The sequence below is a fragment of the Agelaius phoeniceus genome, chromosome 27, assembly GCF_051311805.1.
Source record: "Agelaius phoeniceus isolate bAgePho1 chromosome 27, bAgePho1.hap1, whole genome shotgun sequence".
Taxonomy (NCBI): domain Eukaryota; kingdom Metazoa; phylum Chordata; class Aves; order Passeriformes; family Icteridae; genus Agelaius; species Agelaius phoeniceus.
In genome coordinates, this window is record NC_135291.1 from 1,962,217 (window position 1) to 1,986,133 (window position 23,917).

General features: G+C 50.8%; 2 protein-coding genes and 1 long non-coding RNA gene across 5 annotated transcripts in view; 1 reads left to right on the top strand and 2 right to left on the bottom strand.

The window, feature by feature from the left end:
* LOC143695939 (uncharacterized) overlaps positions 1-7,450 on the bottom strand; it is a 49,536-nt gene extending 42,086 nt beyond the window's left edge. Inside the window, exons 1-2 of the mRNA XM_077191175.1 lie at positions 7,065-7,450; positions 1,898-6,847 (exon numbers count right to left, since the gene is read on the bottom strand). Of these exons, the coding sequence (XP_077047290.1) occupies positions 5,864-6,847; positions 7,065-7,085 (1,005 nt within the window). The 5' untranslated portion in view covers positions 7,086-7,450 and the 3' untranslated portion in view covers positions 1,898-5,863. The remainder of the gene's footprint in view (positions 1-1,897; positions 6,848-7,064) is intronic.
* LOC143695926 (uncharacterized) overlaps positions 1-23,917 on the bottom strand; it is a 129,992-nt gene that overhangs the window by 103,169 nt on the left and 2,906 nt on the right. The window lies entirely within an intron of this gene.
* LOC143695996 (uncharacterized) lies at positions 9,504-11,906 on the top strand. The gene is made up of 2 exons (XR_013185467.1): positions 9,504-10,339; positions 10,599-11,906. It is a non-coding gene; the product is annotated as an uncharacterized LOC143695996 (long non-coding RNA).

The window sequence follows — 23,917 nt, forward strand, 5'->3', positions numbered from 1 at the left end:
TTCCCGGCACTGCGGCCTCGGTGGCTCCGGTGGCTCCGGCTCAGCGGGAAGCCGTCAGTTTTTCTACCCCTAATTAGGAGCATCAGTGCATCTCTTTGATTTACCGCAATAAAGGAAAACCGCCCAAAACTCTGTGGATGAGTGGGGGAAGGGAGAGATTTCTGACAGAAAACTCCAAGTGAAAACCCTTAAATCCACCTTTCCCCCATGCCTCCATCGTGGAAAACGCCCATCAGTTAAAAAAAAAAAAATTAAAGTTTAACAGTAATAAAATGGTCATAAAAATAGCAATATAATTAGAGTAATAAAAATTTGAACAATTGAGATTAGGACAGTACGAGACAATAAGAAGAAAGTTACGGAGGACCGGGTACCTTCCCTTTGGGCAAAATAAGCCCAAAAAAGGACACCCGTTAACAGAGGATTAACCCTTAATAGCAATAGCCTGTTGCATATTCATACACCTCATCCATGATACATAAATTCCATTCAAAGAAAGGATTCTGTCTGGTCAGTGTCAACTTCTTCCTCCTCATCCTAAACAGCGTCTTCATGGCTGAGCAAGGCGGGAAGAATTTGGTTTCTTCTCATAAGAGAGCAATAAATTCTCTTTCTCTGAAAGATTTAGTTGTCCTGTGGCTTTTATCTGGTGCAAGTACCTCATTCCTTTCTTTAAAAAATATCCCACATACATAGTTCCTATTTTAACTACAAAACTACATTTACCGTACTTGCACCAGTATGTTGATACAGCACTACTAAGCAATACAACAAAATACATATAGTATTTTATATCTGCATAGAGACATATAATATGCACTTTTCACACTACCAGAGTAAAGGGATTCCTCTAATCTGTCTAACCACAATTACAATAAATAAAAAGGTTGTCCCTTACAGCAAAGAATCTGATATGCCCACAAACACCACAAATGGGGACAGGGTGGGGAATTTCTGGATTTCTTTTAATTTGCTTTAATGCACATAAATCACCACACTAGTTTTTTTCCACATAAAATGCTGCACTTGTTGCAAACAAAATCTTAAAATCTCACAAACAGAACTATACAGTCCCAAGAATCAAATTACCATAATGCAGGGGAAAAAACCACACAACTCCCCTGTACTTCAAGTCTTGGGAATCAACTTATAACAAGCTGTCTCTATTACAGCTCTTACAGCCCACAAACACCGGTTCAAGTTAAAACCCTTCTAGAAGGGTGGCTTAACCCTTTTGACTCAGGCTCAAGCTTAGTACACAGCTTAACAACTCAGATGACACACAACAAAAATTACCAGTTTGTTACAATTATAACTTTTACACAATAGTCAGCAAAATCTCACACTACACCAGATGAATCCAAAGTTGCAACTTTGCAAACTCCACAAGGAGAGGGACCACAAAGGCAATGTCTTACGACCCTTGTTCGACCCTTGCCTCCCAGGTCCCACAGGCAAAGGATTGGTTAACACCTGAACACAAAGCCTTAGGAAAGACTGGTTATACTCCAGCACCAGGTGTCACAGCGAATGCTGTTCCCCGCAACTACAAAGTTCACACACACAAACTCACCGTGAAAGGGGTATTTCTTTCCACACACACAAACTCAGTTATAACAACCTTAGACCAGGATTTGCCCTTACAACTGCTAGCCCCAGTTGGTAGCAAACTGAGCTCTCTATAGTGAAACAAATGGCAGCATCAAAAGCCCGAGCTCGGTACAACAGTTCAACAACTCTTTCTGCTGGCAACCAGATTTCAACTGCAACTTCAGCTTGCAAGCACACTCTAGAGGCACAAATTGCACGTGGGACATCTCCCAGGACTTACCAAAGGGCCTTTCCTGACCACGCCTTACCGGTCACTGTTTAAAACTGTTTTAATTTTTAAACATACCGTTTTGTCTGGAGTTTTAGTAGTCAGGGCTTCTTGTCTGCTGCTGGATGAACAGTCCGGGCAGCAGAGCCCACTCTTCCAGGAATATCCCGGGGGTGCCCCAAGGGGGTCCATGACCTGAGCTGGTCTCACAGCCCAGCAGAGTCTCCTCCTGGCTGGCTCGCCAATTCAATCATTAAAACTGAAGATCATGGACAAAAACTCTTAACTAGTTAAAGTTAGAATGTTGTATGTTTATAATGTGGGTGGGCAGCATGGGGGAGTCATTCTCGAAATGCGTGATAGCACTGCATAAGGATTTTTGCCTTCTGTTTATTTCCCAAAATAATACATATGCATAACCCCAGCACCTCCCAACCCCGCTTTGTATTAAAATGAGGTTATTAGTCCTTCATGTGTGCGCAGTTCTTCTCTTGAATTGGGTCAGTGGTCTCAAATTGGGTCAGTGGTCCCAGGGATGAAGTCAGGAAGGTCTTCATCAGGTCTCTGTGACCCTCTGGCACGATCCAAGGCCCCCTGCTTTGTGATGGATTAACACAGAGTCCAGGTGCTGGGCATTGTTCTACTGGTTTCAATGTGTTCCTATAATGGTTCACTTGCTCCACTTCTTTCTACAAATGAGCTCATAATATAACAATTAGCTTTAGCTTAGGCATCTAATAATCATTACCCTATTTTTGGTGTATCTGACTTCAATGTGAATTGGTTCTAATCCTCAGCTAAAATCTTAAATTTTTAAAATCATGATTCACGTATGAACGCTTTCCAGTTCTTGTTCACCCCTACGATGCAACATGAACCATCAGTGAGAAGAACATAGCGTGTTTCTTCTGCTGGCAGTTGCTTGTAGGGTGGAGCTTCTCCAGCCCATGTCACTTGTTCTTGTTCTCCTTTGTCAGCGAGACCAAAGTTTTCACCATCTGGCCAGTTTGTAATTATTGACAAAATTCTAGGGTGATTCGGGTTTCCAATACTGCTGATTCTGCCAAGCCCATTCCCTTGGCTGTGATTTCGCTGGATAGTAGGCAGGGACAGTGGGAATCTCGTTCATTCTCGGGTAGCTGATTGATAATTGCTGCCCCAAGATGCGTAGGATGTCTCTGCTTTGGCCTGCACAACTGAAGAACGAGTCTGGACTCCAGTTTTCGGTCTTGAGGTTGTTTATTAACTCTTATCTATAAAATTTTCTTTCTGACCAGCTGAGATCTGCTCAGCAGGGCAGCCACAGGCACTCTGACCGCCCCCAAAGTGGTGTTGTCTTTTTATACTACAAACTATGTATAACATATTTACACCTAATTCCCAATACCTATCACCTTTGTTAGACAGTGCATTTCTACTCTAAACCAATCCCAAAGTGCCAACATCACTGCAGAACATGGAGAACAAGAAGAAGAAGAAGAAAGGCTAGACACGCCCAAGTTCCTCCATCTTGTCCCCATAACCCCCATACCAAAAATCCTAAAATCTACATTTTCACCCTGTGATAATTTTATTATTATACTATTCAAACCTCTGTGACTTTCAGGTCCTCATACAAAGCTGGTAACTTGCTCCAGGGGTCAAAATCAAATCCCCAGGTGTTCTGGGCTGCGTGCCAGGGTCTCCGAGCCCCCCAGCAGCGTCCTCGGCAACTCTGGACACCTGGAGGGATGTTCTGAGTTCCGACATCTCCCCCTTCTGTTTGCACCAAAAACACCTCTTTGGCAACTCGATTCATGACCCGTCGCACACACAAAAGGACGCATGGCACGATGAGCATGAGAACCAAAAGTCCTACTAAAATATAAAACTCTATTTCTAAAAGCTCTTTCCACAATGGAGAAAGATTGAAAAATCCAACCACATCATCAATCCAAGATCCAGTGATCTCCCCAAGATTTTTTATACTTTCCTCTATCTTTTTGATGTTCTCATGAATTGACTTTGAATGATCTGACAGGTTCATGCAGCACATTCCCTCAAATTCCTCACATCCATGTCCATGTGCCAGCAGCAGAGAATCAATCGCTGCTCTATTTTGAAGAGTTGCTCGTCTCACACTGTCAATGTTTTTTAACATGTCACTCAGTGCAAGAGAAACAGCTTGAGCATGTTTGCTCAGCCAGCAGCCCATGTGGTCCAGTTGAGTCAAGGCCACCCCCGACGCTGTCTGAGGTGAGAAAATTGCAACGGCAATTCTCTGAGCCTTGTCCCAAGTGTTTACCTCATCATCACAATTTGGACTATACTGTTCCAATGATCTTTTCCCTTTACGCTTTTGTTCTTTCAATGATTTCGAATCAGGTGACAACAATGACATTCTTCCAATGCTGCATGGACCACCTTTGACATTTGCAGGGATGCCATGCCAAATTCTGTCCCCACAAATGAAAAAGATCCCCTATGGCAATTGTGCTGGAACCTGGAGCGATGCTTTGGTTGTTGTCTTGGTGTATTTGCACCAAGCTGATGCATTTTTGTAAAAGGCATGATTCGGAGTGTGAGAGTTTCTCCAAAATATCCTTCATTTTTGCCTCACGATTGTCGTGAAGAAAAGACCACCGAAAAGTTAAAAACTGTTGAGCCAGTGAAGGGGGGGAGCCATGTGCCTCTTAGCTCACTGTTTCCAGAGGTGTTGTTTGCTACACGCCATGCTGAACTTGAAGGGGCACCCTGCCCTTTCTCTGAACAATGGACCTGGACTTTCTCCCCACCTCCTAGCCTGGCTGGTTTGAGCTTTGGGGTGGTCCCTCTTCCAAGAGAAGACCCCTCTCGTCAGCCCTCAACCATCGTGACAGACAAGCAGACATGTAGGCCTCTTCATCACCCTCTTCCAAGAAACCCCTCTTCCAAGAAAACCCCCCTCGCACCTTCTTCCAGAGACTGGGACTGAACCCCTCCCCAGCTCGGGGGAGGTGTGCAGTGGGGGGCGGGAAAGCTGCCCAGAGTAAGCGCAGGTGCGAGCACCGGGCCATGAAAACAATGGTTCTCGCCTGTTGCCTGGCTTGGGTTTGTGCACCCCTATTCTTTCCCCCCCGAAGACCTTTGTTTCAGCTGAGAAACCATTCCCCTTCTCCCAATGAAAGATAGTATAACTGGGGTCCTGGTCAGCCGTGCCTTTTGAGATCTCCCCAGACGTGGCCTGGTGAGCTTTCGACGGCTGAACCTCGAAGGATAAAAGCAGCATCCTGTTTCGGTAGCTATACCCATCTCCCCTGTTCTCCTCCCTCTTTTCCTTATCTTCTCCTTCTTTCCCCGGTTCCCCCTCACCAACGCATTTCTGTTGTGGTTATTTCAATTAAACTGCATTTGTTGATTTTGTTACTGCAAATCCCCTGTGTCTTTGTCGGGTATTTTGCACCTTAAAATCACCGCGTTACCCATTCACTAGGACGGATTGCGACAGTGGGGGGGTCTCTGGTGGTCCCGGTGCACGATGGGGGGGTCAATGCTCGAGGGGGGGGTCCCGGTGCTCGGTGACGGCACTGATTGATGGGTGGGGGGGGGTCTCTGGTGGTCTCAGTGAACAAGGAGGGGGGAGGGGAAACTCGAGGGTCCTGATGCCTGAGGGGGGGTCCTGAGGGGGAGGGGTCCCAGTGCACAAGAACGGTGAATTTTGGGGTTCCCGGTGCTCAGGGGGGTCCCAGTGGGTGCCCAAGGGCGGCGTGTGACACAGAGAGAGACCCCAGTGACACCAGGGACCTGTGTATGGGGGCTGGGCCAGTCCTGGTGACACTCGGGGGGCTCTTGGTGGCACAAAGACCCCCCCAGGTTCTCCTGCATGAGGTCCTGGTGACACGAGGAGCTGGTGGCACTTGAGGAACTGGTGGCAGTTTAGGGGCTCTTGGTGACACAAGGCACTGGTGGCCCTCGAGGGGCTCTTGGTGACACGCAGCGCTGTGGCACTCAAGGAGCTGGTGGCACTCGACTGTCCATAAGTCTCTCCAGTGACATCACTGCACCAATGACATCACAGTGGTGACATCACTGTCCCTGTAGCAGCCTTGGGATGTCCTTGATGGCTTTTCGGCACCGCTTGGCCACTGCACGGCTGACAGGGCCACCCAGGCCACCGGGGCCACCTGGGCCAGCATAGGGACTCAAGAGGAGGTTGTGGATATCCCACAGTGTCGGCAGCAGGTGATGCGAGGCCAGGCGGGTGCTGGCCTCCCACAGCCGCTCAAACTCAGCCACATCGGCCACCAAGGCCTCAAGGACATTGGGGAACATCTCTGTCCACTTCAGGGTGTCCTCAATCTCCTCGAGCTGGCACTGCATGTCCCAGGTGAACTCCATGGCTTTGTCACACGCGTCCATCAAACGCTTCAGTGGCCCCAGGGCCACCACTGCCCAATGTCCCCTCCAGGTGGCTGCCCTCACTCGGCTGGTGGCCACCACAGCCTCATCCATGGCCTCGCTGGTGGGTTCCTCTTCCTCACTGGTGGCCATTGCCACCTGAGCATCATGCGTGGCCCCTGCCGAGGCCTCCTCAACCCTGTCCAGGGTCACCGGCAGCCACCAGGGTGTGGCCACCAGGTTGTCCCCAGGTCTCTCCCTGAAGGTGGCCTTTAACCACATGTGCTTGGCCCAGGAGGGGGTCGCGTCCCAGCAGGTCTTGCACAGCTCATCAGCCTCCTCGTGCAGCTGGTCCCATCTCTCCCTGAGCGCGGCCACCAACTCCCGCCAGGCCTTGGCCGTGGCTCTCACATCGGCCCAGGTGGTCCCAGGGGTGGCCCCGAGGGCGGCCAGGGCCTGGGCCAGCGCCTGGCCCAGGGAGGGGACACCGCGGTGGCCCAGGGAGGTGACATCGCCGTGGTCCAGGGTCTCACGGAGGCTCTGGGTGAATCTCCTCAGGGCGGCGTGCAGGAACTTTGGGGACACGCGCCGCCGCACATCCCTGTGTGACCCGGTCACTGCAGCCGCCACCTTGCCCAGGGTGGCCACCACGGCTACCAGCGCCTTCAGCAGCTGGGGAGGGGACAGGGGAGGTGTCAGGGATCTCGAGGCACTTGTGGCTGCCTGCAGTGGCCCCTGTGCCCTCCCGGGGTCCGCTATGCTCCTTTGTCACCCCCTCGTCCCCTCTTCCCCCCCCCCGACACACCCTGTGTGCCCCCATCCCCCACCGCCCCCTCCCCCCACCGTGTCCTTCTTTCCCCTCCTCCCTTCCCCCCGCCCCCCGTCGCACCTTTTGGTTCTCCATGCTCATTGGGGAGCCGGCGGGGACGCTCCGGTGGCGAAGGAGCCCCGGACAGGCGCCGGTCCCGGCCCAGAAGCAGCCCAGGGAAAGGCGCTGGCGGAAATGCCCGAGCGGGCTCGGGAGGCGCCGAAAAGGTGCCAAGTGGAGCGCCAGGCGGGGCGGGGCCAGGTCGAGTGACGTCACCGCCCCTCCCCCCACCTGTACCGCCCTAATCAATGGGAAGCACCAGATTTAATTTCGGAGCTTTTTAGGCTGAATCCCAGTGTATTTAGGCTCCCTCCCGCCATTTCCAGGCAGATTAATTCCGCCGTTCCCGGCTGGATTTATGAGGGAACGCGGAGCGCTCTGAGGAGCGGGCGGAACTGCCCTCAACCAAGATGGCGGCGCTGCTTCTCTCGCGAGACCTCTGGCGAGAAGCGGGGTGGGGGCGGTTGGGAGGGGGTTTGGGGGGACCCTGAGGGAATATGGGTGGTCCTGAGGGGATCTAGGGGGTCCTGAGGGAGAATTTGAGGTCGTGAAGGCGAACTGAGGGTCCTGATGGGTTCTGGGGGCTCCTGAGGGAGAATGGGGGATCCTAAGGAGATCTAGGGGGTTCTGAGGGGATGTGGAGAATCCTGAGGGGGTTGGGGATCCTGAGGGAACGTCAGAGGGTTAGGGGATCCTGAGGGGATTTGGGGGCGCTCAGGGATTGTGAGGGGATTTGGGGTTCGTGAGGGAGAACTGGGGGTTCTGAGAGAGAATTGGGGGTATCTGAGTGGATCTGAGGGCGTCTTGAGGGGATTTGTGGGTGATTTTGGGGGATTCTGAGGGAGTTTCGGGGGTTGTGAGAGGATTTGGGGGTCATGAGGGGATGTGAGAGAGTATGAGGGCGCTGAGGGGATGTGAGGGGGTTTGGGGGGATCTGAGGGAGAACTGGGGGGTCCGGAAGGGGTTTGAGGTGGATTTTGTGGGGTTCGGAGGGTGAATTGAGGGTCCTGAGGGGATCTGGGAGGGGTCTTGAGGGGCTTTGGGTGGATTTTGGGTGGTTGTGAGGGAGAATTGGGGCTCCTGAGGGGGTTTGGGGATCCTGACGGGATTGGGGGGGGGGGGGGGGGGGGGAGCTTGAGAGGGATTTGGGGGGGTCCTGAGGGAGAATTGGGGTCGTGAGCGGATTTGGGGGGGAATTTGACGGAGTCCTGGGGGAATTTGGGGGGATTATGGAAGGTTCTTGACTGGATTTGGGGGTTTGTTACTGAATTTTTGGGGGTGTGGGCTGATTTTGGGGGTCCCCGACCAGGTTTGGGGTGATTTTGGGGGGATTTGGGATCATTTTGGGGTCCCTGTCTGGATTTTGGGGTAACTTCTGGGTCCCTGACTGGATTCTGTGGGGATTTGCGGTAATTTCAGGGTATTTTTGGGTAGTTTCTGACCAGAGTTTTTGGGAGATTCAGGGTAATTTCATGGTCCCTGACGATTTCGGGGGTCCCTGAGTGGATTTTGGGGTATTTTGGTGTAATTTTGGGGTCCCTGACCAGATTATGTGTGTCACTGATGGGATTTGGGGGTGGAATTTTGGAGTATTTGGGATAATTTCGGGGTCCCTGATGGAATTTTGGGGGTCCCTGATGGGATTTGGAGGTGATTTAGTGCAATTTCAGGGCCCCTGATGGGATTTCAGGGGTTCTTTATCATATTTTGGGGGGTTTGGGTGCAATTTCAGGGTCCCTGATAGGATTTCAGGGAGTCTGTGACTGGATTTTGGGGTAATTTTGGGGTAATTTCAGGGTCCCTGTTTGGATTTTGGGGTGATTTGGGGTAATTTCGGGGTCCCTGATTGGATTTTGGTGTGATTTGGGATAATTTCGGGGTCCCTGATTGGATTTTGGTGTGATTTGGGGTAATTTCGGAGGGGTCTCTGATGGTATTTTGGGGTCCCTGATGGGATTTCAGGGTATTTTGGTGCAATTTTGGGGGTGATCTGGGGTAATTTCAGGATCTGTCATGGTATTTGGATGTAATTTTAGGGTATTTTGGTGTATCTTGGTTTGAACAGACAGGTGTGTGCTTAGGAAGGCAGGAGACCCCCGAAATGGAAAATGTGAACCCCCTCCCTCTGAATTGTTTTAAATTTGAAATTAAAAGGCTCTCAGGCAAAGATATGGGAGCAGGAATAAGAGTTCTTTATTTGGGAAATAAAATAAAGTAATTAAAATTAAAATAAACATAGAAATAAAATAAGAATAAAAATAGCAATAAGAATAAAAATAAAATCATAAATAATAAAATAACAAAAATTAAAAATAGAAATAATAATAAGATAAAAATAAAATTAAGAATAAAAGTAAATAAAATATAGAATATTAAAAATAAAATAACAAAGATTAAAAAGAGAGAAATAAAAATAAGATTTAAATAAAATCCAAAATTAAAATAATACATAATCTAAAGATAGAAATAAAAATATAAATAAGATAAAAATAAAATTAAAAATAAAAATAAAATAATAAAAATTAAAAAGCATAGAAATAATATAAAAACAAAATAATAATAATATATAAAGAAGAATAAAAATAATAAAAATAAAGTCAATAATCAAAATAACAATAATAAAAAAAAGACAAAAATAAAAATAAAATAAAGTAAAAATAAAGTAAGAAGAAAGCTGTTTTTCTGGGAGTGCAGTGGCAAAGGCTGCTGTGGTGTTCCAACCTCAGAGTCTATGCAGGTAGGAATGTTTGGCTCCTCCCCCTGGGCGGAGCATCTCCCAATGGGATGACATCATCCCGTCAGCCATGCAGTGCTGCCCAATGGTCCATTAACAGCAGAGAATTAATATTAATAGCCCACGAACAGCAGGTAATCAATAATTAATAACCCATTAGCAGCAGATAATTATTAATTAATGGCCCTGTCCTAGGTTCCAATATCAAATGTATTCTATCCCCATCCCCAAGAGCTGTTGACACCAGGAGGGGCATTGGTTTATGGTTTTTCCTGATCTCCTGTTAATGAACCTGCTGTCATTATAGTGCAAGAGTTCTATTGTCATTACACTGCAAGGGTTCCATATTGCTGGAGTTTCATTCCTCCTTGATGGTTCTTGTAGGCAGCTCCTCCAGGCACTGACTCTTCCTTGTCCTCACAGCAGCCAACTGACTCCAGTTCCCCTCAACCAACCAATCCACTCTTCTATAACACTCTTCTTATTGGCTACAGCTGCAGCCTGTAAACATCAGGCCTGCTCCTAATCTTTAGTAATTGGCTCAGCTGAAACTCTTTTGGGGGTAAGATTACTTTCTCTATTACCTTTATTTACTTATATTCTATCCCCCTACATGAACCCATCAATTCCATGCACTGAGCAGCAGCTCTCGTTTAAAACCTCACAGATTGCTCCCAGCTTCCCCAACCTTCCAATCTGACACCGAAAAAGACATTACTGTGAAATCTTTCCAGGTCACACACAAATTGTAGTTTCCTGTTTGACAGCTGAGAACAATTTATCCTGCACTGTTACTAGGTAAACACAATATTGATTTTCAGAGCAAATCAGAGCAGATGAGCAAGTGAAGCAGGGAGGAAAGGAAAAGAATAATTATCAAAACAGCAGCAATGTTTTCCAAAATAAAACTAAAATCATCCAGCTCTTTTACTCACTAATCTTTCAGAGACAGCTGCAAAGGAAGCTCACTGTCTTAGTGAGGCTTAATTAATTGAAATCATTCCTCAGAGATAACTCCCTTCATGAGCCATTTTTGTTTAATGGACAATCAAGGAGCAATCATGGCTCAGAACCATATCAGCCCATTGGGAGATGCTCTGCCCAGGGGGGAGGAGCTCAGCATCCCCACCTGGATATAATCTGGGCTTTGAGACAGAACAGGCAGCCCTTACCCACTGGTTTCCAGAGGACAAGAGCTACCGGATCCTTTCTATGGGATCACCACTTCAACAAGACCATTTCATCTGGACTGCTACCACCACCCTAACTAGCAGGGTGTCAGGATGTGTTCTGACTCTGTCAGTGGTTTTATTTTGTGTTGTTGCGTGTATTTTGGGTTTTTCCCTTTTCCTAATAGATTGTGTTTCTGACTTGGAGTCTCTCACTGGTTTTGCTTTCAAATCAGAATATAATTTTGGTGCCCAATGTAGAACAGCAAGGTCTTTGCTCAAGGACCTGGTTACACTGGGTGGGTAAAGCAGAAGGACGGGGAAACCCGTTGTGTACCACAAGGAGACCTAATTTTAGCTGAGATCTGTGTGTGAAGTTTCATTCTGTATTTTAAACATATATATGTGTAAGAGGGTATTGGTAGTATTGGTTTGGGTACAGATGGCAATAGAATAAGGGGTGGATTATGTCCTAGGTTACAACATAAAGATGTATTCTATTCTCATCCTCAAGAGCTGTTTAAACCAGGAGGGGCACTGTTTTTTCCTTATCTCCTGTTAATGGGCCCATCAATGCCTTGCCACATGACTCAGAGATGACTCCCTCCAGGAGCCACTTCTGTTTAATGGGCAATCAAGGAGCAATCATGACTCAGAACCATATCAGCTCATTGTGAGATGCCCCACCCAGGGAGAGGAGCTAAGTACCCCCACCTGAATATAATCTGGGCTTTGGCACAGAACAGGCAGCCCTTACCCACTGGTTTCCAGAGAAAAAGTGCTACCAGATCTTTTCTAAAGGACCATCACTTCAACGAAACCATTTCATCTGGACTGCTACCACTGCCCTAGCTAGCAGGATGTCAGGTTGTGTTCTGACTCTGTCAGTGGTTTTATATTATACTATTGCATGTATTTTGGGTTTTTTCCCCCTTTTCCTAATAAATTGTATTTCTGACATGGAGTCTCTCACTGGTTTTGCTTTCAAACCAGAACATATTTTTGGCGCCCAATGTGAGGCACAAAGGTTTTTGCTCAAGGACCTGGTTACACTTGGTGGGTAATGCAGAAGGATGGGGAAACCCCTTGTGTACGACAATGAGACCTAATTTTAAGTGAGAACTGTGTAGTAAAGCCTCTGTTTTGGCCTTATCATCAAGCAGTGCAAGATAGCTCGGGAGCTCAGTCCCCAGAGAGACTGGGTGCCCAAAAGCTAAGCTAGCTCAGGCTGATGCCACGGGCCAACCCCCATAGCAAGCTCGGTAGTGATCAGCTCTATAGTGATTGCAAGCTCTTAGGATTTCAGCTCTTGCTTGCCAGGTAGGGGTGCCCCCGGGCTGAGGCTGCAGCAGACAGCGGAGAGAGGAGAAGGAGAGGCGCTGGCGGTCCCACAGAGATGGCTTTATTGGGGAAGTCTGTGAAGGGTCCCAGTGACAGCTCTTCTCCTGTTGAATGGGCTAAAGTAGGCCCCTTTTATAGGGTTGAGGGGAATCCAGATTTGACCAATAGTAAGGGTTAAGTGACATAGCCTATAGGGTTACAGAGATAAGCTGTGGGGCGGGGGTCAGGGAGACAGGGACTTCTGTTGCTGTCTCAGCATTCCTATTGTTCAGATTCTCCATGGAGCTTTTCCTAAGTCCATGGGGTTTACTACACCAGTCCAAAGTTGATCCCAGTCCTGATTTGATCCCAGTCCAGTTTATTTCAGTCCATAGTTGATCTTAGTCCATAGTTGATCTTAGTCCATATTTGATCCCAGTCCATTTTTTATCCCAATTCATATGTGATCCCAGTCCCTATTTGACCACGGTCTATATAATCTCAGTCCAGTTTATCTCAGTCAGGATGATCCCAGTACATATTTGATCCCAGCCCCTATTTAATCCCAGTCCACATTTTATCCCAGTCCATATTTGATCCGAGTCTAAATAATCTCAGTCCCGTTTATCCCAATCTGTACAATCCCAGTCAATATTTGATCCCAGTCCATGTTTGATCTGAGTTCCTATCTGATCCCAGTCCATATTTGATCCCAGTGAATATTTGATCCCTGTCCCTGTTTGATCCCACTCTGTAGGATCCCAGTCCCTGTTTGATCCTACTCCATATTTGATCCCAACCCCTATTTGATCCCAGTCCATATTTGATCCCAGTCCGTATTGCCCTGCACACATTCCAAAAGTCTGGAATTCCAGCTCCCAGCTAGGAAAAGATGTTCCCGCCCTTGAAGGCAAATGGAGCAAAATCCTACAGAGACATTTCCCTGCCAGCCTTCAGGACTTCAGTTCCTGGGACTGCGAATCAAAATAATAATTGGGAAATAAAATAATAAATAATCAGGGGAGGGTCTGTGGGGACAGAGGGGTCAATTAAATCAGGGCAAGGTCAATTAAATTTGGGGAGCAAACAATTAAAAGAGGGAAAGGGTCAATTAAATCAGGAGAGGGGTCAATTAAATCAGGGAAAGGTCAATTAAACCAGGGGAGGGTCTTTGGTGGCAGAGGGGTCAATTAAATCAGGGATGGGGTCAATTAAATCAGGGGAGGGTATTTGGTGGTCCCTGAGGCAATTAAATATAGGGAGGGTCTCTGGTGGTGCCTGGGTCAATTCAATCAGGGGAGAGTCTCTGGTGGTCCGTGGGTCAAGGGAGACACTGAGAGAGAAACAGAGCAGGCAAAGAGAGGCAGGAGAGAAAAGGGGACACAAAGACAATGAGTTGAGAAGGTGGCACTCTGCAAACAGAACTGCAATGGACTGAACATGAATGGGAAAGAAATCAGTAAGTCTGAGAGTTTTATTTGCTATCAAATACATCCCACACACCCAGCCCCACACAATCCCCATCCCAAGACTCTAATTGAGATCCCACAACTCTAAATCTCCTCCCAACCCCATCTCAGCCTGGTGGCTGAGGAATCGAGTGAGTTTGGCATGGGATTGAGTTTTTTGAGGTGGGTTTGAGCCCTCTTGGGGTAAGATTGAGCTGTTTTCACTGGGATTTGAGGTGACAGATCCATCCCCCTTGGCTTTTGGACTGCAGAGAGAGGGAGAGGATAAAAAAATTAATGCAAAACGAAAAGTAGAAGCAGCCAGGTGTGTTCCCAACATGGATCACAGGGAATGTGAGTGACCAGGGCTGTGCCCAACGTGCCTCCTCCAGTGGGGGATGGAGCTGGAGCAGCGCACGAAGCTCTGCCCGCACTCGGGGCACTCGCAGGGCTTCCCTTACCGGTGCCTCCGTTGGTGTTGGGTCAAGTTAGAGCTGCTGGAGAAGCTCTTCCCACACTGGGGACACTCGTAGGGCCTCTCCCCTGTGTGGATGCGCCGGTGCTTGACAAGGGTGGAGTTGTGCTTGAATCCCTTCCCGCAGTCACGGCAGTGGAAGGGCCTCTCCTCTGTGTGAATCTGATAGTGCAGGAGGAGACAGGATAAATGGGATATACTGGGATGAACTGGGATGGTGCTGAGGATGGCTAGGATCATACTGGCAGTGAGTGCCACTACACTGAGGCTGACTGGGAGTGCTTGTGAGCAAATGGGATCATACTGCAAGGAACTGGAAAGATGCTGGAGATAACTGGGGTACACTGGGATATACTGGGAGTGACTGGAAGGAAAGTGAGGGTGAAAGAGAGCAACTGGAACCATGTAGAGCAAAACTGGTTTATTCTGGCAGAGACTGGGAGCACACTGGGTTCATCTTTGGATCATACTGGGAGTGACTGAGTGTCACAGTGAGCACACCCTGCACAGCATCCCCCATACTGGGCCTGACTGGGAGCAACTGGGAGCAAATGGCATCATACTGGGACTCACTGAGTTGATTGAGGAAGCAACTGGAACCATGCTGGCAGCAGCTGGGACCATGCTGGGAGAGATTGGAAGTGGGATTATACTTGTGAAAAGTGCATATTTTGTGATTGGCTTTTCGCAAATATTAAAATTAATAATATAGGTCTTGTGTTAGAAAGTACTGCTGTATTAATTCTCTTAAGTACTGGGTTAAATATAGTTTTAGGTTATTAAAAAATGTTAAAATAGAAACTGTGCTTGGTAAGAGACTTTAAATAAGGAAAGGACTTGCAGTGAGATAGCAGCCACAGGACACCTAAATCTTTCAGAGAAAAATAATTTATTGCTCTCTTATCAGAAGAAATTAACTTCTTCCCACCTCGAGGGCGCTGTTGGGATTCAGAGGAAGAAGGTGGCACTGACCAGAATCCTCTGTTTGAATGGAATTTATGCATCATGTATGAAGTGTATGAATAGGCAACAGGCTATTGTTTTTAAGGGTTAATCCTTTGTTAACAGGTGTCCTTTTCAGGGCTCGTGCTGCCCAGAAAAAGGTACCCGGACTCCATAACACTTTGTATTTGTTGTCTCATATTGTCCTAATTCAAATTGTCCAAATTTTTATTACTCTAATTGTATTACTATTATGATAATTATTTTATTACTATTAAACTTTAAAATTTTAAAAACAAGTGATTGGCGTTTTTCACAATTTGGTAGCAGAGGATGGTTACCAACACCTCACTGCCGGTGCTTCAGGAGAGTCAGAGTGGGGAAGGTGCCCCCTGCCCTCTTCGGCAGCCTCGCTCTGTTTGCCCTGGGGTGACCGACAGACGCAGGTTATGGTGGACAAAAGGAGACAATAAAACAAAGACAAGGGAAAAAGGCTCCCTACAACCATGGCAATTGGCCCCCTAAGAGTAGTAATGTACACGAAGAACTCGGGAAGGAAAAGGGATTGGTAAGTATTTCTCAGGGGGGATGAATGTGAGTGAATGAGAGGCGGGCTGGTTGTGCCAGACCTGCCAAGTGAGTGCTGGAGTCTCCCATGCTGCGTTTCTGACTTTCCGCGGTAAGTGGCCAGTAAAGAGACAAAATGAATGTTAAAAGGAGTGAGAGAATCCCCCGGGGTAACTGGGACTGGGTCTCAGAGAGGGGCTGGACCCCTCGGAGGAAGGGAGCAGAGGAGTTTCCTAGCCCAATCCACTAGGAAATGGGACAAAAGGGGCTCCTAAAAATTCTGCTGGATTGAGGGATAAGAGCGCCCAAGAGCATCCAGAATTAAAAACTGCTGGGTTGAGGGATTAATATTCCAAGAGCATTCAGGGTTAAGCAAAATTCTGCCGGATTGAGAATATGCTCAAGAGCATCTGGGATTGGACAACACAGGTGGATTGAGAAATAAAAAAATGCCCGTGTTGGGGAAGATTAAACAGGAAAGCTTTATGAATATGATTGTCTGGCAAAAGATTTTGACAATATAGAAAGTATAAGCGAGATTGAAATGAAAGCAAGCTTTGAGATCCCTTAGTTACTGATCAACTGGAAAACAATGGTGTGGCTGGCTGAAGGTAATCCCCTTTTGATGGAACAATTCCCTCTGCTTGCTGACAGGTCCAAGGGTCAGAGCAGATCCTGCCAGCTTGGCAGAAGGGGCCCAAAGAGGAGTTTTTAGGGTTTAAAATGAAACCACCCAGCACCCCCAATCTCCCTCCCAGTCACACCCAGCGCCCCCAATCTCCCTCCCAGTCACACCCAGCACCCCCAAACTCCCTCCCAGTGCCCACCAGGACCCCCCCCCAACCCCATCCCACCCTCCCCAGCATCCCCCAAACCCCTTCCCAGCCCTTGCCCAGCCCCCAGGGCCTCTCCCAGTCCCAGCCCGGCTCTCTCCAGCTCCCTCCCAGTGGCTCCCAGCACAGCCCAGTGGCTCTGCCAGCGCCCCCAGGGGCTCCCCCGTACCCCAGTGCCGGCTCAGGGGCTGCTCCAGGCTGACGTGCTCCACCTGGCAGCTGTAGGTGAGCCCGCGCCGGGGCGGGGTTTCCAGCAGCACCAGCAGCTGGTAGGTCCAGTCCCCGTTGGGGACCACGTCGGTGGCCACCACGTGCTCCGAGAGCTCCTGCTGGCCCTGGAACCACCTTACCTGGATGGCAGCAGGGTAGAAATCCATCACGGAGCAGAGCAGGCGGCCGGGGCCGGGCTGGGAGCTCGAGGGGGGCACCAGGAAGATGGACACGCTGGGGGGCACTGGGGGAGAGAGAGAGAGCGGGGACACACTGGGATCAGCTGGGGGGCACTGGGAGAGAGAGGGGAGGGCTGGGATAGGCTGGGGAAGGACTGGGAGTGACTGGGAATAGACTGGGAGGGACTTGGGAGGGACTAGGAATGGACTGAGAATGGACTGGGAGGGACTGGGAGGGACAGGGGTGGCACTGAGATAGGTGGGAGGGGATGGACGGGCACTGGGAGAGAGAATGGAGGTCTGGGAGTGAACTGGGACTGAATTTGGAATGGACTGGCAATTGACTTGGAGGAGCTGGATGGGACTGTGAAAGACTGTGAGGGACTGGGAATAGACCGGGAGAGGCTGAGAGGTAATGGGAGGGATTTTGGTGGCACTGGGAGGAACTGGGAATGAAGTGCGCGGCACTGGGAGGCCGAGTCCGGGGCGGTGCACTCGGCGCTGCGGGTCTGCCTGGCAACAGATGAGTCATCAGAGAAACGCGTTCTGATTGGCTACAAAGCGTCAGCTTTACGCGTCGCTGAAATGGACGCGCGGGGGGGGCACTGGGATGGACAGGAGGCCCCGTAGATGGGCCCAAGGAGGGCTGAGGGGTCTGGGGCGATTCCCAGGGAGGTTTTGAGAGGCTCCAGGGTCATTGGCAGGGCAGGGCCCAGGGGACACGCTCTGCCCCGCGCTCACCTCGGCGCTCCGTGAGGAACGGGGTGGGATACTCGTAGTTTTACCGGCAGTACGCGTCCAACGAAGCCCGCATGTACTCCATCCACTCCGGTTTGCTATTCTTGTACAGGACCTGTTTCTCCCCATAGCGGGGGAGCCCCACGTAGCGCCGCACGTCGTTGTCCAACATCGCGAACTGCACCCGGTTGTAGACAGACCTCTCCATGAACCTCACCTTCTCCGTGCCGTTAATGAAGTGACATTCGGACTTTAACATGTACTGGAGCACCCCTGTGAGCGCAGAACTCAGGACCGGGGTTGCCCCCCCAGCACCCCCAGAGCTCCGGGGCCCACCCCGGATCCCCACTCCGCACCCCCTGTGCCCCACGGCCGCCACGGGACCCTCCTGCCCGCGCTGCCGCTTCCTCTTTGCCGCCCTTCCCCCATTTCCCTTTCCACATCCTCTCCCCTCCCACCTCCGGCCGCTCTCAAATCACTTTTGGGGTCCCATTTTCCCCATTTTCCCACAAATCCCCCAATCCCCAGCCCCCTCGGGCTCAGTTTTGGGGTCCCCCCCTCCCCTTTTCCCCCCTTCCCCACCCTCTCCCACCCCTCCCTCCCCTCCCCCCACCCCTCAACCCCTCCCGCTCTCCCTTTGGGGGGTCCCCATCTCCTCCCCCTCCATTCCGGGCTCCCCCCTTCGCCCCCTTTTCCCCCTTCTCCCCCCCCGTCCCAGCGCCTCCCACCCCCATTTTTGCAGAGCTTGCAGGGCCAAATGTCTCTGGCCATGTGTCCTGTAAGCAGCCCCCAGCTGGCAGAGCAATGGGCTGTGGGAATGGCCCTTGCTGAGCTCTGGTGTCCCATCCCAAGGCAGTTTGGCACAGCCCGGCTCCGTCGCTCCACAAGGACTCGCTCCGTGTTTGCTGTGGCCTCCTGCCACAGACTCCTCCAGTTCAAGGCTGCAATGTCCCTTCAGGTGGCCATCAAGAAAATGAGTCTCAGAGGGCAGAACAGGGAACGAGCTGTGAATGAGATCCTGCTCCTGAAGGACAAGAAGAACCCCAACATTGTCAACTCTTTGGACAGGTGAGTGATTCAGCTCTGATCCCGAGCCCGGGCCCTGCGTTAACCTTTCCTGGCATCCGGAGTCTGTAGCCTGTTTTGAAAATGCCTGACCCAGCCACATCTTCCCAAACCAACAGCCTGGCAGTTCACTCCCTCCATGTGCTTTTGTTGCTTTGCTTTGGTTTTTCCTTCAAGTTGACCCCGTTTGCTGTGTCTCCCAGCAAGTGCTGATAAACCACAGCAGAAATTATTTCCCTTGGCTTCTTCTTCCCAGCCCTTTTCCATTGCTACAGATGCCAGGAAGATCGGGTTCTTGTTTCCAGAAATGCCTCATTTGCCCATTTTTCACTGGCCTTGCCTGTTTCTGAAGGGACTTTCTGAAAGGTTTTCTGACTGCTTTTGTCCCAAGTGCTGCACGGCCTCCTCCCCTGGATAACCCTGGCAGTTGTGTTGCCTTGTTCTGGAGGGAATGGTGGAACTGATGAGTTCAGAAGCTGAACCAGCTGGGGCCAACGGTTGTGATTCCATATTGATCTGGGCTGTTGCTAAACTGCATTTTTCCCCTGCTTGCCATCCAAGGCCTCTCCTTTCTCACAGGTGTCTCCTTCCCCTTTAGACTGTGCAGATTCCAAGGGCTGTGCAGCCTGGCAGGAATGTCTCTCCATCTGATTCTGTCCTCACTGACAAGTCTCTTCCTGTCCTTGTCCTTCCTCCCTCACGCACTGAGCTGCAGACAGAGACCAAGGAGAACAAATCCCTGCCACAGAACCTCGTGGAAGAGGCCATTTGGAACAGATCCACAGGGCAGGAATCCAACGGGGAGGAAAAGCTCCAGAGATCCCACACAAGGAGGGGCTGCAAACCAAGCCCGGGGAGCTGTGAGGAGGTAAAACCCTCCCTGTGCCGGGAAGGGTGTGGGGAATCTGAGAAGAGCTTCAGGCAGAACTCAGCCTATTCCTGGCGCCTCCAAAAACGGCGGTGCCAGATGCAGAGATCCGTGGGGATGCAGAGATCCCCCTGCAGATCCATGGGGATGCAGAGATCCCCCTGCAGATCCATGGGGATGCAGAGATCCCCCTGCAGCCCCCGCAGCAGCCACGCTGGAGCACGGGGATGCCTGAGAGGAGGTTGTGCCCCCGTGGCCAGAGGGGCCCCGCTGGAGCAGCCTGTCCTGGCAGGACTGACCCCGGGGCACAGTGACCCACGCTGCAGCACTTGGAGGGGGGCTGTGCCCCGTGGGATGGACTCAGCTTGGAGAAGTTCCTGGAGAAGTCTCCGGTGGGAGAGAGCCCAGGGTGCAGCAGGGGAACGACTCCTGTCCCTGAGCAGAGGGAGAAGCCCCGGGGCATGAAGTGAGCACGGCCCCATTCCCTGTCTCCGGCACTGCCGGGGTAGGAGGTGCAGCTGGAAGGAGGGAGGCGTGGGGGAAGGCTGGATTTAAGGCTCTTCACTTACTCCTCATTATCCTGCTCTGAGATTTTGGAGTTTTCTGTCAGAAATCTCTCCCCTCCCCCACTCATCCACAGGGGTTTGGGGCGGTTTTCCCTTTTTGAGGGAAATCAAAGCGATGCACTGCTGCTCCTAATTAGGGGTAGGAGAAGTGAGGCTCCAGGGCTTCCCGCTGAGCGGGAGCCACCGGAGCCACCGAAGCCGCAGTGCCGGGAAAGCCGTGGCGGGAGGTGCGGAGAAGTTTGTTTGTGTTTTCAGCTCAATCCCCTCGGGCCCGGGCCCGTTCCAGGGCTGTTCCTCATCTCCGGCTCTGCCCTCACGCAGCCCGGGGGGCCCTGAGAGCGCGGGGCGAGGCTGTGCTGTGTGCAGAGCCCGCCCCTGGCTGCGATTGGCCGACGGTGCCGTCAGTCGTGGTTCTGGCGCGCTGATTGGTGGGAGCGAGGCGGGGCAGGCCCTGGTGGCGGCCTGAGGGCGGCCGTGGCTCGGCAGCGGCGCCATTGGCGGAGCGTGTGTGCGGGCCCGGGAGCGGCGGCAGCGGCCGGAGCGCGGTGAGGCGGCGGCGGAGCTGGGAGGCGGCCGGAGCGCAGGTGGGAGGCGCGCTGGGTTGTGCGGGGGCTCGGGGCTGGCTGCGGGCCTCGGGGGCGGCAGGGGGCTCAGGCGGGTTCGTTGTGCCGTGTCCGGCGCGTGTTGCCGCTGGCGTGAGGGCGCTGCGGGAGCGGCTGCCCGCGGTCTCCTTGCGGCCGCTGCCTTGGCTGGAGCCGCTGCCGGAGCAGCGCTGGCTCGGCCCGGTTGCTGTGGCTGGGACAGAGGCGGCTGCCCCGTGCCCGGGGCTGTGCGGGGAAATTGACGTGGCCGGAGGTTTCTGTGCCCAGAGGAGACAGAGGAGTCCTGTACAAGTGACTTTATTGCTGAGCAGAGGGAGAGGCCGTGGGGCATTTGCCGTGCGCTCGCTGCCATTGCTGTAGTTCGCAGCCTCCTTTTTATCCTCATTTTCCCGGCCGCTTCTCCCTTTCCCTTTGCCCACTGGCTGAGGTACTTGGAAGGTTCAGACGTCCCGATCCTCCAACTGCATGTCCTCGTTAATGTGCATCCCCACTTTTGTAGAACAGCCGATATTCACGGCTCTGTTAAGTCTTTGTTCTGCTGGAAGTTCAGGAATTTAGCGGGACTTCCTGTGAGCAGCAGTTCATGTTAATTAGTAACATTTATTGAAGCTGTTGGTTTCGCCCGTTACTTCCTTGTCTACAAGTCCCTGGCCCCTCGCTCAGCTGCTGAATGAGCTGCACTCTCAAGGTGTGGAGCACGGTAAAAAGATGAGAGTTGCTGTAGCAGATCAGAGGAGAAACAGCCTTCGTTTAACCCATGGACTGCCAGGGAGCCACAAAACCGTGTCCCATTCCCATCCTTTTCGCGTTTGGGGTGGAACATGAGCTGCTTTCTTGTTTCCTTTGTTATCTGTTTCACCACTTTTCCTTTGTAATCCATTTGCCAACAGCAGTTTGAGTCATTGAATTTTCCACAAACTCCTCTTTTTTCTGCTGGAAGGTAATCTGATCCCATCCCATGGTGAAATGTTGTGTTCCTCATTTCAGTGGATTGCTCAGCAGGAAGGTCAGGAGCTGGAGCTGTCTGGTTGGTTATTCCGAGGGCAGCTTGTAATCTAATGATGCCATTGAAATGAGAAATGGGTTCTGTGGCTCCTGATATGAATTGGTTTGGGTTCCCAGGGTCTGGTGCACGGTGTTGTAGGATTTGTTCTGCTGGCCGTTCATCTTTTCCCCATTTTTGGCCGCTCTCTCCAGCCAGGGCTGCATCAATTGATGCTTTTCTTTAATTAAATCATCAAATACTTGGATTCCCGACTGATTTCCCAGAACTTGTGGTAGCAAGAACATTTCAGTGCTCTAATACACCCTATATAACACTGACAGTGACAGCACATGTTGGAGTGGGCAGAGGGATGATTTCCCCCCCTCATTTATTTATAGTGAAGTTTTCCCAACATTCTCCATTTGCTGTTTCCCTTTGCAGCTTCGCCCGTTTCTGTTGCAGGGTCAGATATCCTCACCCTGGGCTCTGCCTTGAGCTGTGCAAATTCCATCAGGGCAAGCAGGCAGAGCTTGGGGTGAGGGGCAGAGGGAATCAGCCCAATTCCTGCCCCAGGCAAGAGACCCAGGTCCATTGTCCAGGCTTTGCCCAGCAGTGTTCATTTGCATTTCTAAAGCTCCTCTGCAGGCTGACTAAAACCAAAGCTTCTCTTCCAGGGCAGCCATCTGGTGAGTCACCTGTGGCCCCCCCAGAATCTGCTTCTCTGTTTGTTTTTTTCCTTTTCTTTAGTTTGGGGTTTTTTGGTTTTTTTTTTGTTGTCAGGGTTTGTTTGTTTCTTTACACAATTTTTAAACAAGCTATTAACTGTTATTAATTAAATGGTCACCTTTAAAGCTCTTGTAATTTTTTCAGAATGCTGCCTATAGGTGAACATCGAACAACCCATACCAAAACCTGATTCTCACACTTCTGTCCCAAACCTACCTGACAATATAAAGTAGGATTATTATAAAAAATTATTCTCATGTTGTAATTTTGTCACTGAAACTGCAGGGAAAACAAAAACTCTCCAAGAATCTCTTTAGTGTTAGAGAGTCAAGGCATTACTTGCTTCTGGCCAGGATGTGCAACAGAAATAATTTCTTTCACAAATACCCTGGCTGTGCAGAGAAAATCATTCCATGCCATGTGAGTTTTACTAGATTTTTCCTAAACTTTATGTAGTCTGAACCAATCTAAATCCAGTGCTTTAATGTTCATTGCTTCCATGTTGTGTAGGTTTTTAGTATTTGGTTTCCTGTTGGACCCGGATTTCTTCCCCTCTGCTGTGAATTCGGTCCACACTCCTGGATTTCCTTCTCAGCCTTTTCCAGACCAGGTGTCTCCAGCTGTGCCGGGGGCAGTGTCTGGGGTAGCTGTTGGTTGCTGTTTGCTGCTGGGCGTTGATGTTTTGTTGCTGGTCGTTATCTCTGTGGGTGTCGTTTGGGCTATTCCCAGTCTGTGGAGATGTTTAGCTCATCTCTGTTGAGTGGTGTAACATGTCCTAAATAAAACCTTTACCATTTCTTTCCCAAAGGCAAACCTTTTGAGTAGAGAAGCCATTCTGAGCAGAGAAATAAGTTTTAGAAGAAATGAACTTGGTACATTTTGCAGCAATGCAGTCGCAGTCAGCCCAGAGTGTGGGTGTGAGTGAGCCCCAGAGTGGAATTGTGCCGTGGTGCTCCCCAGCAGCTGTGGCAGTGCAGGCCCAGCCAGCGCTGAAGCTGCAGCAGTGGCAGCGAGGCTTGGCCGCAGTGGCTGGAGGTGCCAGAGGAGGGTGGCCAGGATTTCCGAGGGTTTGAGCAGAGGATCTGTGGGCAGGCCCAGGGGCTTGGCCCGCTGTGGAGCCCTGGCTGCTGCTGCGTTGCCTTCAGGGCAGGCTCAGGGGCGGCTGCCATGGTCCTGCTGCAGGCGGGAAGTGCAAATCTCCGGGGCTTCAGAGCCCCTGAGGCCAGGCTGAGGGGTCCCCCCCGTGTTCAGCTGTGCTGGCGGCTGTTTCTGGCCTCAGGGACACTTGGCATGGGCCCCTTGGCCACCAGTGGTGCTGCTTTGCACTCCTTAGGCAGGAGCCGATGTCCTGGCTGGGTGTTGGCAACAGCAAAGTGCCAGGGCAGGCTCTGTGCCAGCCCAGCTTCCTGTGGGAGAATATACCTTGATCTCTGATCCAGTGCTTGCT